The following is an 18872-nucleotide window of genomic DNA, read 5'->3' as shown; positions in this document are numbered from 1 at the left end:
CCACACAGTTTTTGTCTCTCTTCCTAGTCCCAGTTTTTGTTCTGAGGATGGGCATCCCCCCAGCCAGACTGAGCTTCTCCCTAGGAATTTTGGAAATGGGGCTGAAAGAGAAAATTCAATAGCAGTCGGAGGTGGCCATTTTCACCCATGTGAATTGAGAAACAAAGCCAGCCTATATTGCGGGAGAAGACGGAGCATAGAAGACAGCCAAGAAAGTGGCCTGAAAGTGTTCAAATCCCCAATTGCAGCTTATTTCCACCCAAGTCGCAAACACATTTCTGTCGTTCAGTTTGATGAGACACCCCGGTTTGTTTATAATAAGTGTTCCTTTTTGCTTAAGCTTGTTCAGGGTTTCTAGTGTTTGATTCTCTATTATTTGCAAACCAAGAGGCTCCATATGATCATTGTTGAAGAGGGGCAACCTGTGGTGGCAGAAAGCTGTCAGCACAGCCAGGTAAAGCTTTGAGATCTACTTCTAAATCCTGTTCTACAGGTCGGGCGCGGGGGCTCAAGCCTGTAATCCCAGCACTTTGGGAGGCCGAGACAGGCGGATCACGAGGTCAGGGGATCGAGACCATCCTGGCTAACACGGTGAAACCCCGTCTCTACTAAAAAATACAAAAAACTAGCTGGGCGTGGTGGCGGGCGCCTGTAGTCCCAGCTACTCGGGAGGCTGAGGCAGGAGAATGGTGTGAACCCAGGAGGCAGAGCTTGCAGTGAGCTGAGACCCGGCCACTGCACTCCAGCCTGGGCGACAGAGCGAGACTCCGTCTCAAAAAAAATAAAAAATAAATCCTGTTCTACCAATCAAAGATTTCTGGGTATATGGATGCACGTTTGTAAAAGTGAGCAGAACGTACACTCCTGACAGAATGCACGTGGCAGTTATCATACATAGGATCTCAGTTAAGCAGGTGGTGAACAGTAGCTTGAATGGCTATTTATGTTGCATCCTCTCCATAAGATGCCAGGTCAAGATCACAAACCCTGGATACAACAGAGCATGAGCCCACTGAAAACTCTCTCCACGAAAAGGACAGTGGTGCCTGTTTATAATTTAGTCTTTTACCTTCCCTTTTCTGTTGAATCCTACCCCAGGTTTAGTTGGAAGCATCTTCATATGTAATCTTTGACCTTGACATTATTGCCTTCAAGGACACTACCAGGCATAGGTCTTTGGGAAAGCTGTTGACTGATGAATGCATAACTTCCTGGAAAGTAACAAGCAGGACCACCATCAGAGGCTTCTGGTCTCCTCCAGAGCTGGAAGCTGATACTGTGTGGCACGTATCATAGATACAACTCTCCTGTTCTCTTCCTATGCGTGGTTCACCACCAAATTCTTTTCTTTGCCTGGCATTATCTGACTCTAGGACAAAGCCACTCTTCCCCACCAGTGGCCTGTGTCACCTGTGGGTCTGACATGTTCCTCCTTGGCATACAGAAGCATCGAATTTCCCGGTAAAATGAAGAGGGTGGCTGACAGAATGCTGGGAGACGGTGAAATGAGAGACCCGGTTATCCGCATCGGTCTTGCCCCAATTCTGGCCACGTTTCCCAAACAAGGCTGAGAGCCAGGGATTATTTTTGTGTGGAGTGCTAATGCCTGAGTACACTCTGCTCCTTGCCTTCTGATTCCAGGTACCGATGATAACTGTTCCCTAGCCAAATGTTGCCCTGCGTGCTGTTGTTGGTTGTATTCACTGACCAAGAATCACATAGGCCCGACTGTCTGCTCATCTACTGCAGGGAGTACCCAGAGAGGAGGAGGTGAAAATGATGGTCTCAAGGAACAAGGTGTGCTCTGGCGGGTGCTGGGCTGGCCTCAGTGACCCTTACAGGAGAGCACTCAAGCAGGGGGGCTGAGACCAGGCACACACTGTTCTTTCTTCATCCTAAGGGATGTCCTGGCTGTGCTTCCTTTAGGGAGATTAAGAGACGTGAATTCAGGCCAGCATCTAGTGCTGGGCATTTGGCGAGTCAAAACCAACAGAATACTGAAAGCCAAAACGCTTGGTCTCAGAATTACCATGCAGTGATTTGTGATTTCAATGATTGAGCCTCATGCATGGGCTCAAGTTGTTTTAGCAAGGTGTCTGTTCACACGAACACTGCGAAGCTATTCTTTCCCTAAGCACCACACTCTCAGCTTGTCAAAACATTTGAAGAAGACTAATTCATGCCTCAAAAGGAATTCTCTCTCACTCACAAAGCTGCCAGGTTTGTGAGCTTGAGGCTTTCATGTTAAAATAACTCAAGACACTAGAGGAATAGGGAACAAAAACCTCAAGTGGAAATGCCTCGGGGCTTATGATGTCACTTAGAGGGCAGAATTCACAGTTCACATGCTCACCGGGAGGATGGGATGGCAAAGTCAGATGGCTCAAGCCAGCTCTGACTGGTTTGGGTGCTTGTGAGAAGCAGTACAGGGTAGCAGTCACAAGCATGGACTTACAAACCAAAGGTGCGTGAGACCAAGCCCCAGCTTTTCCATTTACAAGGCATGGGATTTTGTGACAGTTCCTTCAGTGCTGGGGGCTTGGTTTCTTCTTCTATGGATGGGAGGACTGAAACAACAGTACCTCCTTACAGGATTGTTGTGAGGATTAAATTAGTTAGCACATACAGCAGGCATGTGAGCATCAGAGAGTCCCTGGGGTGCTCTGTTGGGGTGTAGGGAACCTCATCAAACCCCTCTCTAAGTCAGGGAGGACTGGGAAGCAGCTGACAACACTGTCACTTCAAGTGTCCAGCTAGCATGGCTGTTCCGTGGCGGGGAAATTTTCCTTCCATCACAAACAGGTCCCTGAAGTACAGAACAGAAACTCGGCAACTGACATAAACAATTTCAAACAATAATTGCAGAAGACAAATTGCTCCATTTGGGCACCAAGATTCCTCTCTGAGGCTTTCCCCACTTGTTTATGTATTCTGTGGCACAGAGCCATGAGCGAATTAAGCAGACAGCGTGCACACACGCCTGGGGCCGGCGGGAGGGGCCTCCGGGAAAAGGACCTGCCATTTGACCCGCGTTCCTTGAAAGCTATTGCTGCAGAGATGCCTGAGACAAAGGGACTCAGATTTACGCCTTCTGGTGTTCACTTGTTCATTGAGAGAGGCCACAAGATTTAGTGCCAGGAGATCTGAGTTCAAGTGCTGCTTCACCATACTGTATGTGTAAATTTGGGCAGGTCATTCCCCTTTCTGTACCTTAGTTTCCCATCCCTGTAAGAGGGACATCATTATACTCACCTCTAGGGTAATTATAGTGGTCAAATTAAGAGCCCTTTAGCCCTAGTAAATTACCATATGAAGATTAATGAGGTTAACTGTGGGTATCCACTAAGTAGCTGAATAAGAGTTAGGGGAATTAGAGTTTGGAAGAAAGGGTGTATTTTATGAGGCAAAGCAGTTCTTCTAAAATAAAGAGTCTTCATTCCATGGGGCTGTGGTTCTTGAATATAGGTTTAAGTTCTTTTGAGAGCCTAAGTTAAGCTTGTGATATATACTATTCTATTATAGCGTTTAAAGCATATATTACCTTTTCTGACTATAAAACAAGTGCATGTTCATTATAGAAAATTTGAAAAATGTATAAAAGTTTCAGGATGAAAGGCAAAATTAATAGGAATTCAAGTCTGCAGCGATAAGCAGCATCTGCTAATACTTTGCCTTTTTTCTTCTGATTCATATGCCTGAACATAGATATAAAAGGGCACCTACCTACCCTACAAGTTCTCAAGAATTGGGATCGTATCACATGCAACTCTGAAACCTCCTTCTTGCATTGTAAACAGCTTTGCATCTCATGATCCTTTGAAAACACCACATTTAATGCGCATGGTAAATCCCATTTTTGATGTATTTAAATATTTTCTTTTTGTTAAGCATCTCCAGTTTTCCCTCAGTTTTACTGTAGCATATATATCATTGCAAAGAGCATGTTCAAAGATAAATCTCTAACTCTCTCATACTATCTATATGTTATATATCATATACAAACATATGCTTATACATATATCTAAATATAGGTCTATGAACCATTCTTTAAATGTTAGAAAATAATCCTGGCTCTACTGTTAGACACGAGGTTTTGAAACAACGAAACATGATGCTTGAGAATACTTTCTGTCTCTGGGACATTCTCTAGTGCCAGGTTCTAATCTATGTGTTAAGAACACAATCCTGGCCGGGCGCGGTGGCTCAAGCCTGTAATCCCAGCACTTTGGGAGGCCGAGGCGGGCGGATCACAAGGTCAGGAGATCGAGACCACAGTGAAACCCCGTCTCTACTAAAGATACAAAAAATTAGCCGGGCGCGGTGGCGGGCGCCTGTAGTCCCAGCTACTCGGGAGGCTGAGGCAGGAGAATGGCCTGAACCCAGGAGGCGGAGCTTGCAGTGAGCCGAGATCGCGCCACTGCACTCCAGCCTGGGAGACAGCGTGAGACACCGTCTCAAAAAAAAAAAAAAAAAAAAAAAAGAGAACACAATCCTTTGTGAAGGCTGCATTTCTACTAAGCCAAGGATTCCTTTGCTATCCCTATGCCTCATTCTGTCCTCCTCTCCCAGCCAACCCTGAGTTACACTTGCTGAATTTTCCATCTCTCCTTCTCATCTCATTCTTTCAATCTTGAAGCCAGTGCAGATGGCTACCATGTTTAAAAAAAATAAAAAATAAATAAAAAAAGCTTTAAGCAGACGGACTGTTAGGTTGAGAGAGGAAATGGGTTAAATGCCAGGCATCTGCCTATCTGAAAAGACCATATTCCCCTGGGCTGCCCATTTCTCTGGGGGACCATGTGGTAAATTTGATTTTGTAAGCCCTGAGATGAGAGTTCTAGGTCTGAATCTATTGGGTGACCTTGGGCCAATTTCTTAATGTCTCTGGAAACTCAGTAATCTCATGTGTACAATCAAACTTGTAATCTTACAGAATTGGTAGAAAAATATCACGAGGTCAGGAGATCGAGACCATCCTGGCTAACACGGTGAAACCCCGTCTCTACTAAAAAAATACAAAAAATTAGCGGGGCGTGGTGGTGGGCGCCTGTAGTCCCAGCTACTTGGGAGGCTGAGGCAGGAGAATGGCCTGAACCCGGGAAGCAGAGCTTGCAGTGAGCCGAGATGGCGCCACTGCACTCCAGTTTGGGCAACAGAGAGAGACTCCATCTCAAACAACAACAACAACAACAACAACAACAACCCAAACATTAGCTAGGCATGGCGACGCGTGCCTGTAATCCCAGCTACTCAGGAGGCTGAGGCAGGAGAATGGCGTGAATTCGGGAGGCAGAGCTTGCAGTGAGTCGAGATCGTGCACTCCAGCCTGGGTGACAGAGTGAGACTCAGTCTCAAATAATAATAATAATAATAAATAAAAATATTAATGAATATGATCTTTTTTGAATACATCAAAGAAATATGAGGTGCTATAATTTGGAAGCCTGCCCCCAGCTGTCTATCCTCAAAACTGTTCTCTAGATCTCTCTCCAGCTCTCTCTCTTTGGTTTTATATTTAGACAGAACAGCATTCTCAATTATCAGAGAAGAGGATCTGGGCTCAGCCATGAGCCTTTGCTGGTCCTCATAGCATGTAGCGATCTTGCTGAGACCCAGACAAGGCTTGGCACTGTCTTCAGAGGCATCAAAGGACCAGATCCAGAATAAAAACCACACCTCACTGGAGAATAAGTATAATTATTATGCCTTTTCAGTTTTTTTTTGGAAAGGAAAAAAAATAAGTGATGATAGATACATAAAACACTTTGCAAAATACAATATAAGTTATATAACGACAATAATTACCTTCATAACTCTTAAGCACAATCTAGGGTAAAAAGAAATGATAGGCTGGGCACGGTGGCACATGCCTGTAATATCAGCACTTTGGGAGGCTGAGGCAGGCAAATCACGAGGTCAGGAGATGGAGACCATCCTGGCCAACACGGTGAAACCCCGCCTCTACTAAAAATACAAAACTTAGCCGGACATGGTGGTGCGTGCCTGTAATCCCAGCTACTAGGGAGGCTGAGGCAGGAGAATCGCTGGAACCTGCGAGGCAGAGGTTGCAGTGAGCCGAGATAGTGCCACTGCACTCCAGCCTGGGGACAGAGTGAGACTCCATCTCAAAAAAAAAAAGAAAGAAAGAAAGAAAGAGAAATGATAATAACTGGGCAGCGAATCTTTTTTTTTTTTTTTTTTTTTTTTTGAGATGGAGTCTAGCTTTGTCACCCAGGCTGGAGTGCAGTGGCCGGATCTCAGCTCACTGCAAGCTCCGCCTCCCGGGTTCACACCATTCTCCTGCCTCAGCCTCCCGAGTAGCTGGGACTACAGGCGCCCGCCACCTCGCCCAGCTAGTTTTTTGTATTTTTTAGTAGAGACGGGGTTTCACCGCGTTAGCCATGATGGTTTCGATCTCCTGACCTCGTGATCCGCCCGTCTCGGCCTCCCAAAGTGCTGGGATTACAGGCTTGAGCCACCGCGCCCGGCCAGGCAGCGAATCTTAAGAGAAATTCATGAGAGGCTGGTCGTTGTTAATTTAGAATCAATATGATATCTTATTATAACAAATCATTTTAAAACATTGTAAATTAACATATCATAGCATATTGATATAAACATTGATAATATACACTTTTTTTTAACTTTTAAGTTTAGGGGCACATGTGCAGGATGTGCAGGTTTGTTACATAGGTAAATGTGTGTCATGGGGGTTTGTTGTACAGATTATTTCATCACCGAGGTATTAAGCCTAGTACCCATTAGTTATTTTTTCTGATCCTCTCCCTCCTCCCACCCTCCACCCTCCAACAGGCCCCAGTATGTATCATTCCCCTCTGTGGGTCCATGTGTTCTCATCATTGAGCTCCCACTTGTAAGTGAGAACATGTGGTATCTGGTTGTCTGTTCTTGCATTAGTTTGCTAAAGAAAATGGCCTCCAGCTCCATTCATGTCCCTGCAAAGAACATGATCTCGTTCTTTTTTATGGCTGCATAGTGTGAATTAAAATATAATTAATATTCATGTGTGGATAAAATTGCTACCATTTATCGAGTACATCAGCACATCCCTGCACTATGTCAAGCACTTTTTATATACTTTTCCACTAAAGCCTCCAAGATTTCCAATGAAGGAGGCATTCTTGTTTCCACATTTACACATAGAAAAGTAGAAGATTGAGAGCTTGAAGGCATGCACTCGAGTTCATATCATACGACCAATAAGGATGGAGGCCAGGATTTGAAACCAAGTCAGTCAGATGGCATACCTATACCACAGATATACATTAAGATTTTCCAACAAAAATTAATAGCAGAGTTGTGGGTTTTCAGTCCCTTAGTTGAGAAGCAAGTTTCATTTGTTGTAGTTTGTTGCAGTTTGAGTTGTGAGCATGATCCAGGATTAATGAGAATTGGAGAACAACTTAAACCTCTCAGGGACTCAGCCAACTCCTGACTGAGCTGCTACGCAAATATGGTATCCTTAACCCGCTCCCCATCACTCCATATCTTAAAAAACAAATAATACTCTGTATAGGAGATACTGGATAATCATAATCAAGAATATAAGAAAGAACGTAAGAAAATTTAAAAATTACTCATAATCTCACCACCCAGAGCTAATCATTTTGAGAATGAGTCTTTCCAGGCTTTTTTTTTCCATGCGTGTGCTTTAGCACCTTCGGTATATTTTAATTCGCAACTTGTTGGGATTAAAGTTTTTTAACTTTTAAAAGAAATTTCTTTCTTTACTGTCTTATGGTCTTCTTTCTGTGTGTGCATGTGTGTATGTGCAGGGGGAGGGTGCTAAGTCTAAAATTGTATTCTATATCAAGTAAGAGGATTAAAATATGTCATCAAATATTATTTAGTGTTCACATCCTCTAAATCTTCACTTAAATCTTTGCCTACTTTATTAAAGACTTACAGATATGCTATTTTTCCCCCACCGCTATTAGGATGTCAATTTCTTCTTATGTTTTAGGCGTATTTAAAAATTAGGTAGACACGAATACAGTTTTATTTTAAAAGATGCAAATGGCAAAGGAAAGATAAGGTCTGGCTGTCTGTATCTGTGGATACCATAATCAACAGTTCTACTTATATCTTTGAAACTTTTTTTTTTCTGTGTACTTATATATAAATACTATTTATTTACTTATTTATTTTTTGAGATGGAGACTTGCTCTGTCACCCAGGCTGGAGTGCAGTGGTGCGATCTCGGCTCACTGCAACCTCCGCCTCCTGGGTTCAACTAATTCTCCTGCCTCAGCCTTCCGAGTAGCTGGGACTACAGGCTGGCACCACCAATGCTGGGCTAATTTTTTGTACTTTTAGTAGAGACGGGGTTTCACCGTGTTACCCAGGATGGTCTCAATCCCCTGATCTCATGATCCGCCTGCCTTGGCCTCCCAAAGTGCTGCGATTACAGGTGTGAGCCACCAAGCCCAGCCAATACTTTTTAAAAAACATAAATGAAAATATGTTGCCGGATTGTTTAATAACCTGAATTTTAAAAAATTAAGTATATGTTTTGGAGATCTTTTCACATCAGTTCATATAGAATTTTATCATTTATTTTTGCTTTGCATTGTGTTTTATTGTATTCTACACTGTGAATATATTGTAATTTAATGACTCATTCCCTTACAGATGACGTTTATGCTGTTTCCATCTTTTTTAGGTTAGGCATTATAAACTGTAATAAAATTGTATCTGTTAAGACTTTACAGTATGGATTGCTCACTAACATGATAGGTGTATTGTGTCTTCATGCTTATTCAATACTTAATATTATAAACATTTTAAAATTTTGTTAATTTGAAGTTTCTAAAAAGTAGTAGTCCAGGCGTGGTGACTGATGCCTGTAATCCCAGCACTTTGGGAGGCTGAGGCCAGCAGATCATGAGGTCAGGAGATCAAGACCATCTGGCTAACACAGTGACTCTGTCTCTACTAAAAACACAAAAAATTAGCCGGACATGGTGGCGGGCGCCGGTAGTCCCAGCTACTTGGGAGGTTGAGGCAGGAGAATGGCGTGAACCCGGGAGGCGGAGCTTGCAGTGAGCCCAGATCGCACCACTGCACCACTGCCTGGGCAACAGAGTGAGACTCCATCTCAAAAACAAACAAACAAACAAAAATCGTATCTAGATCTTTCACTTTGCATTTTCTTGAATGCTAGTGAGTTGAGTATATTTCATGTGCTGACTGATTATTTTTCCCCTTGAATTGTCATTGCCTTAGGTTGTTTGCTTTAAATCTTATTGTTCATATAAGTCCTTTTAATAATTTTGTCTCATGTATATTTTCAAGTATTTTTTTCAATTTACAGTTTGACTTAAAATTTATTTTGATATTTTACTGTGGAATTTCAAAATGTTTAAGTGACCAAATATGTCCATTTTTATTTCTAACCTGGCCGTGGCCACAAGTTTGGGAAGGCTTGTCCTGCTCTGAGATGATAAAATTATTCTCCTCTGTTTTCTTCAAATATTTTATAGGTTTCCTTAGCTCTTTAATCCATATGGAGTTTATTTTAAGGTATATTATAAAATATCTCAAAGTATTTATTTCCAAAGAGATAGTCAATTTTCTCAACAAATCCATTACCTATTTTGTTGTAGATTTGAACAGTCACTGTTATCAGAGGTTAAATCTATGCATATATCCATAAATGTATATATGTATATGCATGCACATACACACAATTCTGATCCACTGATAATAATTGTTTTACTTCTGGTATTAACTGTTAGATATTTCTTTTATAACTATGTTTGATGTCTTAGAGCAAATCTCCTCTTGCTGTTGCCTTTCAAAAATTTCTTAATTTTTTTTCTCAAATAAACTGAGGTTTAAAAAGTCAAGTTTTATTAAAACCCCTGGGACTTTGTAGGAATGGCATGTGTAATTTATAGGTTAAGTACTAGAAACAACTAGCTTGATAAATCACTATTTAGGAAATCAAAGACGATAGCAGTAATTGGGTATATGCCTGGAGTTGTAGCCCAGAAAGAGGCATATGAAATCTACTGGGTCAAGTACATGTGTATGGTTATGGGGTGGGGCGGGGCAAGAAAGAAAGGAGCTGTAGGTTATAATAAAGATAATCTTCATGGGACAGTGGAACAAACATGTTTATACCTGGCCTCCAAGTTGTCTAACATCTTTGAGCCTCAGCTTCTTCATCTCTAAGATAGGAATAATCACATTTTTGTAAGGATTAAATGAGATGATAAACATGCCCACAGATAATAGGTTCAGTAACTCCTAGTCCTCTTCTCTTCCCTTTTGATGAGGCATGAGTCATATTTGGTAACAGGTGGTCCCTAAATAGCAGACCACATGGAAGTTTCCAAAGCCATTAGGCAACTGTTACTCATTTTCCTGTTCAATCTCTACTGAAAAGGTATGAAAGGCTCATCAGATACCAGCCAACAGTGGGTAAGTACCCAAGGTTACTCTGAGTTAGTTGTACAGTAGGGACAAGCATTCATCGCCAAATAGAAATAGGCCTAAAGTTAAGTTTGTTACATTGTAAGTGCTCCAAAAACACTAGGCATCATTACAGCTTATAAATATTCAAATCCATTATTCCCACACTTAGGCATTTACTCTAAATAATGAGTAGCTTCCAAAACAATCCAAAGGAAGGAAAATATGTTCTTTCTTTACATGAAGGATTTCACAGTAGTGTTATGCATACAGATTTTCTTTTTTTTTTTTTTTTTTTTTTTTTTGAGACGGAGTCTCGCTCTGTCGCCCAGGCTGGAGTGCAGTGGCCGGATCTTGGCTCACTGCAAGCTCCGCCTCCCGGGTTCACGCCATTCTCCTGCCTCAGCCTCCGGAGTAGCTGGGACTACAGGCGCCCGCCACCTCGCCCAGCTAGTCTTTTTTTGTATTTTTTAGTAGAGATGGGGTTTCACCGTGTTAGCCAGGATGGTCTCGATCTCCTGACCTCGTGATCCACCCGTCTCGGCCTCCCAAAGTGATGGGATTACAGGCGTGAGCCACCACGCCCGGCCAATGCATACAGATTTTCATAGTCATGTTATTTATAATATAAAGATTATAACTGGCTTAATTTTCCAATACAAGTAGAAAAGGTTTATATTACTATACTATATTGTATAGTAAATTACTATAGTAATACAATATAGTATAGTAAATTACTATACACTCACTTGGGGGAATATTATACAGTCTTTAAAGCAAAAACTATGCTGCTATGTAGCCTCTTGAAAAATATTTATGCTATTACACCAACTGATAAAAAGGCTGAGTATAAACTTATGTATAGACTCTGATTATCACATTGTAAAAATCTTTATGCACCTGGACAAGGATGGAAAGAGAACACAAATGATAAAGATAAATGATGGAGGAGAACAATTGAACTATCATTCGATTAATGTTGAACAGCATTTTCTGGATTTAACTTTTTTGGAATCATTTTTTAGAAGCTCCAGACAGAGCAATAAGTCTCAAACAAATAACAAAAAGTTCCTTGTGGAACTTTACCCAGGACTGAAAAACCAGCGCAACCAGTCAGGAAGAAACAAGATTGGCTTCCTAAAGAGAGTGTCTCTGGAAATACAAAAGGCAAAATAGTTTATGGGGTATTTTCCAGTCATTTCACATCATCTGTGAAATGGGGATATTGCCTGGGGTTACTTGACCATTTTGATGAGAATTAACTGATTGATTGATGCTTTTGTACCACTTAAGAGGCCAAGGGGAAGGAGATACAAGTTGAGGATACTCAATGCAGTAGTTCAAACTGAGGTGTCAGAAGGGATTGCTGATAAAGACATATACTAAGTATTTGAGGGTCTGTGTATCCATTAATCATTGCTGCACAAACTAAGTGAGAGCTAGGAGAACCCAATACATACATTTTACAATATTACAGTGGCTTAATTCACTTTGAATTCAACTTCTTCTCTAGTGATCTAAGGTAGCTGAATACAGCAAACATCAATCAGTCAGAGGGATTGTACTCATAAGAGAAGTACTCCAATAGTGAAACGAAAGAACTTATCTTCCCTCAGCAGCAGGAGAAAAGAAGGACATTATTCTCCCTTCATTGGTTCCAGAGAACCTTTTGCTATGCTCTGGAAAAATAAAAGTCACAAAACAGTTTTATTTATTCTAAATTTCTGGGGATAAATGATACATTTTATTTTAACAAAAATTGGACACCTCTTTCTGTTTTATCTAAGAATAATGATCCAAATCTCGTTAAGTAAAGCTTGACTTACTAGCTATTCTGAAACATATAAGCATTATCGGCCTAATAAAATAGAAATTCAAAGTGCTAAAATCATAAGGCTGCAAAACTATTATTGGGCTAATGGTTGTTGTTGTTCTTATTAATCCTATTTGTGTTTATCAAAAACTTTTAACTACTCCACACACAAGCGAGAACTCTCATGCAACTCACATGCCACCAGATCCAGTAGTAATCCATTTCCACATAGTGAATACAAGTTCACTAATTTCTTTCTTTTCAGAAAGAAGCTCTTAATAATTCTACAAAGATCTTTCCCTCATAGAGGTATGAGGACGTGAAGACCATGAGTCATCTTACCAATGTGGAAACAGAGGCCCAGAGAGCCCTGGGAATATAAACATGTTCCCAAGATCACAGAGTCCCAGATGAGCTCCCACTGTGACTCGGCCCACAGGACAGAAGGAATGGAACCAGGAAAGCAGAGACCTGTGAAATGCACCTGCTAGGTCCTCCCCCTTCATCTGGACAGAGATGTGGGATACCCGTTCACCATTCATTAGATGCTCTGGAAGCCTTGCTAATTAGATGAAAATAAAGGAAATGAAAAACAGTCTGTTCCAACATCTCCTATTCAGGTTTGGCTTTTTTGAAGCATGTAAAATTCTAACCCTGGGTGGAGCTATTTGCTTCTGCCCTGCGCTTCTGTTATTCTTCAATTTAATCCAATTAGAGTAGAGCACATTCAATCTGGTTCAAGTCAACTTGACACAATCTTGCTAACTGTTTCTGTCGTATGCTGTAGCAGATAAAAGACAAATGCCACGCTTCCTGGTCTTAAATAATTTATATATTTTTTTTAAAGTACCTTGAGTACACAGAATTGAATTAATCACAATCCTTGGTTCATGACACACTGTCACACCATCGTCATTGAGCCTTTGTTTAATTAATTTGCTTAACAACACATGGACACAACTACTGACTAACCTAAGAAAAATGGGGATAACCTGGTTCTTACCTTTGGGCTACACCCCTACCTCCTCATTTAGCATCTTCCACTGTGCTATGACTTTGACTTTTGTATTTATATTCACTCCTCTCTTTTTGTTCTAGTTTCAGTACACACAAACACACACCTAACAGTAAACCTATGTTGTTTGCTTTTAATGTTTTTGAATAGACTTTGGAGGAAGAATAAAACATATTTATTCAACATATATTTAATGGGTACCTTCTCCATGCCCAGCAGTGTTAGGTGCTAGAGAATAAAAAATAAAAAACAAACACAAACAAACAAGTAATAATTTCTGCCGTTATGGACAAATAATAAGCAAATAAGCAAGTAAAACGGTTTAGTCTGTCCAATGGTGATAAGAGCTATGAATAAAACTAGGGCAGGGAAGGTGGGGGTTGCGGTTCTTGCTATAGTGGTTAAGATGGTGAGGGAAGGGCGTGAGGGCTGTGAGTGAATTGAATACAGCTGAATTTGAGGAGAAAGGAATGGTCTCAAGCAGGTGGCTTTAGCCAGACCCCAAATGTTCCTTTAACTTTTAAATTCCATGTAGAAATTAAAATATGTTCATTTCTAAAGGTGCATTAAATTATATTCTCATATGTAATGCTTTGATCAAGCATTTACAAAAATATTTAGGGCCATTCCCTTGGAAAAGTATTGAATCTTACAGCTAAAAGCAACTTGAAATATGAACCAGTCAAAACCTTCCATTTTGTAGAAGGTAAAAATGAGGTCTAAAAAGGTGAATTAAATTATATATACATACATAAATATTACAGATCATGGGAAAGGCACTCTTGTAGGTTAAATTATTTGTTCTAAATGAGAAAACTAATTGCTAATGAAGGTAGATAGTCTGGGCTTCTCTCAAGCTCATGGTGAAAATGTCTTCAATAGTGTCCATAATGATAAAAATCTCAGGGGCCGACCTCTCAGGCTAACCTCAAATCCCGAGAGAGAAAATTCCGTGCCAGAGGTATTGAGGATTTAGCTTAAAGTAGGAATCAGTCGTCATTTTAGGTTGTCTGAAGGATGGAGAATAGAGAAACGACAGAGAGAGATGACTGCAGCTTCCTGCTGAGATGTCCCTCTCTGAAAGGACAAGCAACCAGTAATAGGCACCGGAGGCCCGATCCTGAGTCTATTGGAGAAGAACACAGTGGGGTGGGTCGCACTACCTGAGTTCAGCCACAGCCTCACGAGTGCCTGCTTTGCGTGTTCCTTGCCTTCTTTTAACTACAGTTACAACCCCTGGATACTCTGCTGCCTGTGCACCGGCCTGCCTGCTGAGCTTACCTTCCACCTTCCCAGACGACCAGACACCGGAGGTGAAGCTCCCACGTTCTTCCTCACCCATAACCTGGCTGTACTCCAGAGGACCTAGGGTTCATTCTCATGGTACCCCCTCCCCACTTGGAGTTTTCTCCTTTCATGCCTAAAACACAAGTTTTGCATTTTGAGGAGTCCTTGGGAATCCAGAGAATCTCAAGAGCTTGATAGGATACTGGATGGGGTAGCAGAAAGTGTTTATCGAAGACCACTCAGACTGTAGGTAGGGTTGCCAAAAAGAATACAGAGGGCCCAGTGAAATTTGGATTTCAGAGAAAAGTATGTCCCAAGTACTGCTATATAGTAAAAATTAATCATTATTGCTTGGAAATTCACACTGAACTGGGCATTCTGTATTTTTATTTGCTAAACTGAACAAGTTTATATTTGTGGGAGTGGGGTCAAGGTCATGGCAGTTGCCAGACTTTGCCTCTGTTTGGGCGGTTTAAGATGGGGAAGTGGGAAAGAGAGAGAGAGAGAAGCAAAAGAAACACAATGATTCTTTAGAAGCAACATCCATTCACGGACCTCTCTCTCCACTTCCAATCCTTTGTGTTCGAGGGCTGTGTGTGTCTGTGTGTGGCACACATACGTACCTCCCTGTGTGTTTTGTAGGACACAAGGATTGATATTGAAGAGAACTGCTGATAGTGACACTGATTAGATATTGAATAAACAACATAAGATTAAAAACTGTAAAAATGCAGTTAGTTTAAAATCAGCACAAATGATTCCATTCATGTAAACTGCCTCTCCTTCATGCACAATTGCCATACAGCGCAGTCACAACTACACTTGTTCTCAGCCAATTTTTACATGTTTTCAGAGAATGATAAAATGTTACCAAAGGGGTCTAAGACATTGCATAATCCAATCTCAGCATTTACCTATTAGATAACTGAGACTTAGAGAAAGTGACCAACTGGGGGTCCAACTGCACTTCAATATTAATAATAGAAAAATATTTTGTAGGAGCCTTCTGAGGGCTGGGCATTTTCGAAGTTCTCTACTTCACATTTAATTCTCACAATGACCCTATAGTCATCCTCATTATTCAGGTGAGGCAAGTTGAGGCACAGAGAATTATGTAATTTACCTAACGTTCAGGATCATGTAGCTAATAAGTAGAGACGACTATTAAAAACCCAGCTAGTCTGGTCCCCAAGACCCACCCACTCAACCAGGACACCCTTTGGCTTCTCAAATGAGTTTATGTCACTAAACATGTTCATACATGTAAACTTTCAGAGCTTCCTGCTGCTGTAGCATAATTTCGTCCTTAATCACGGGGTCACTCAAATACAGCTTATAGAAAGTTGGTCGGCCATGGTTGACATCGATGACGATTTGAGAGTAAAAGCAGTTATCTCCTCACTTAAAAACAAACCCTGTCACAGCGAGTCTCTTGCTGTAATCACAGAACCATTCTGTTGCATTTATTTTTTGAAATATGTTTAACGGAATACATAATACCACGATCTACTATCAGAGCAAATATTCACAGTGAGAAACAGTTTTATGAGTTTACAGTTTGAGCTGTTTCTGAAAGAGGAGGAGGAGAAGAAGATGATGAGGGAGAAGGGAAAACAGCAAAAGAGAGAAATCAGAATAAAGTCAAGGCCCTTGTTCATTGTTGGTGACAAAATAAAAGGCATTCTCTTAAGGAGAGACCCTCTCGTTAGCATGCCTCCACCTCAGTGCTGGCACAGCTGTAGGAGTAATTACCTCCGGAAAGAATAACCACCATTCAAACATGACATTTTCTAAGTTTTACATTCCATTTGTTTTTTTTTTTTCTCCTGTCTGTCAAGAGACTATCAATGCTTGCATCTCAGACTCCAGATTCCCTGTTTATCAACGACGGGAGGATTAAGGATGCCCGCGTCTGCTTTCATATCATGTTTTCCCGAAGCTACCTTTCCTTATGACACAAGGGCCTGCACAACTTTAAAAAAAGTGAGGCTGGAATTCTCTGAAACTCCAGGATCAGGGTCTTCAGGGTCTACTTAGGAGACACCAGGACTCCACAAATCCACTGAGATGGAAGTTGGGACTGTTGCAAAAATTGTCTTCCCTCTCCACTGCGCTTTAGCTGAAGGAGAGATTGATGAGCATTTAGCAAGTCTACTATCAAGTATATCACCAAATCCTGTTAGAGAAAACCCAGCACCACCAGACCCTCCACATTTAAACTGGCCAGTAAGCATTTGAACGCAGCTTCATACAAAACAAATCTACATCCTCTCTTCTTCAGAAAGGTGGCAGTGTTGCCTTAGAGTTTTGACCAAATACAAAGCAGTGGTGAGGTCTCTAGCTAATTAATAGATCAACTGCCTCACCTCACCATGAAAAGGAAAGGAAGGACTTAATCCACTGCTGACCCCGGTGGCTGGCAGACTCATCCTAGAGCTTCAGGGGCAGTGAGGCTTGTGACCGCCTAAGCTCTTGAGTTTTCAACTTGCGTCAACAGTGAAGATCCTAAGAAAATCTCCAGCTGACCCCACAGGCGTCTAAAAACCAAGGGCATCTAAGAAAGTCATAGATGAACCTTCCCTCCCAGCATCTACATTTTTCCTTTTTGAACCATCCATCCCAAGTGAAACAACTGAGTTGGCCCCAATGTAGAAGGGCTAAGGAAACTTAGCTTAGCAAACTATGCCAGCATCTTTCTCACACCTGTTATGTCTAATGCTCACATCGGAGTTCTCATAAAAGTAATCAATCTAAGTAGAAGTCCTACATTATTGAGTGTGTTGTTAACCAGTTTTCTAAAATCAACATCATACACAGAGCTACTGAAAAATAACTTCAGAAGTCAAGTGTTGCTTTGTCCAAACGTGGAGACCCACGCAGACACCTTCCATGGGCGCGTGTACCAGCCCTCTGGAGAAGCGGTCAGAGCTCCCATCTCTCCCTTCCACTCACCTCCACTCAGCGTCCTTTGAGAAGTTTCTCCATGTGCCACTAACACAGAAATTTTAGGGGAAATTCTCTATTTATAAACATCAGATGGTTTGGGAAAAAATATTTGTGGCACTGGGCTTTCTTTTTTTTCCTACAGTGATGTCATTTTAAATACTTGGTGTGCTCCAAATTTGCTATTTTTACTTCCCCCAAGTGACTTTTTTTGGGAAATACATTTGTTTGGATTAGCTACATTTTAAGTGACCCCTGCACCTAACACACAACATCAGGTTCATCTTCTCAGCGATTATAACTGATACTACGCAGCTTCCAAACTTGAAATCCCTTATTTGTTCATTTCCAAAGTTGCTCCCTCCGAATGTACCCCTCCAAAATTTCTATTCATAGATGCAGATAAAATAAGATAAAATAAAATAAAAAAGGATTGGCCTTTTCACAGATGAACAACCACACTCAACCACCCAAAGCACTTAAAACGGAAGACACGAAAGGCCCCCAAAGTCAAATAAAATTCTTCGCTTCCACAATGTGCTTTTGGGGAACAAAGTTGCGGGAGACCTGGCAGGCTTTGAAACATTTATTGGAAAGCAGTTCTAGAGTTGAGAATTGCAGAAGAGGAAAGTTTAAGAAGGAATGCTAAATGCCTTCGCCCTACCTGATCTGAACTTGCTCCTAATCAGCAAGGAATGCTCAGACCCCAGGAGTGTCATGTTGAGTCTCAGCAAGCCGCTGGTCCCTTGGCCAGGCGCCCCCTGTTCTCCACCAGCAACAGGCTCCCGGGAGCCCAGCTGACCGCAGCTAACAACCCAGAATTCATCCAACTCTCCGTGAGCTCCCCTGGGTAGGAGTACAGTGGCAGCCAGTGTCCCCAGAAAACTGGCGCCTCCCCCCTCGCAGTGCGGGGCTAATTAACTCTTAGCCGGCGGGACCCTCCTCCTCCTCGGAGGTTGGCCAGGAGCAGCGGCATCCCAGGCGTTCCTGGCTGATGTCATAGGCTGCCGGCGATTGCGGAGAATCGCCACCACGCCTTTATGAAGGTCCCAACTTTGCCATCTGATACTCTTTACTACTGACAGGCGCTCAGCCAATCAGGAGCGGCGAGCGGGGCCTGGGGACCTGGAGCCGCCGGAGCCGTCTCGGGAACCGGCTCTTAACTCTTTGCAGCGGGCCCAGCAGCTGCCGAGGCGCAGAGGGCGGGAGCAGGGCCGGGGGTCGGGAATCTGGGAGAAGGGCGCGAGCTAAGGAGCGATGCCCAGAGGAAAGACGGAAGGGCTGCGACGCCACGGGGCTTGCAGGTGGTGCGCGGGGCTGCGGCGGCCGCTGGGAGCTCCGGGGGCCTGGGGATGGGCGTGCGCAGCCGGGGCTTCC

At 42.2% G+C, this 18872-nt stretch overlaps 1 protein-coding gene and 1 long non-coding RNA gene across 7 annotated transcripts in view; one reads left to right on the top strand and one right to left on the bottom strand.

The window, feature by feature from the left end:
* Positions 1 to 12842, top strand: part of LOC144335341 (uncharacterized) — a 34363-nt gene extending 21521 nt beyond the window's left edge. Inside the window, exon 3 of the long non-coding RNA XR_013406123.1 lies at positions 12516 to 12842. This is a non-coding gene — a long non-coding RNA (uncharacterized LOC144335341). The remainder of the gene's footprint in view (positions 1 to 12515) is intronic.
* Positions 1 to 18872, bottom strand: part of MYOCD (myocardin) — a 218657-nt gene that overhangs the window by 81212 nt on the left and 118573 nt on the right. Inside the window, exon 1 of one of the 6 annotated variants that reach the window (XM_002808117.4) lies at positions 18160 to 18536. The exons of 2 other annotated variants lie outside the window; for them this stretch is intronic. In XM_002808117.4, coding sequence (XP_002808163.3) covers positions 18160 to 18214 — 55 coding nt within the window. In that variant the 5' untranslated portion in view covers positions 18215 to 18536. Of the gene's footprint in view, positions 1 to 18159; positions 18537 to 18872 lie in introns of those variants that run through there. 3 more of the 6 variants (XM_015118612.3, XM_077970385.1, XM_077970383.1) reach the window with 3 other exon arrangements.

The sequence above is a fragment of the Macaca mulatta genome, chromosome 16 (genome assembly GCF_049350105.2).
Source record: "Macaca mulatta isolate MMU2019108-1 chromosome 16, T2T-MMU8v2.0, whole genome shotgun sequence".
NCBI lineage: Eukaryota > Metazoa > Chordata > Mammalia > Primates > Cercopithecidae > Macaca > Macaca mulatta.
The sequence above is the reverse complement of the archived record's forward strand: the minus strand, read 5'-3'. Positions and strand labels throughout refer to the sequence as shown.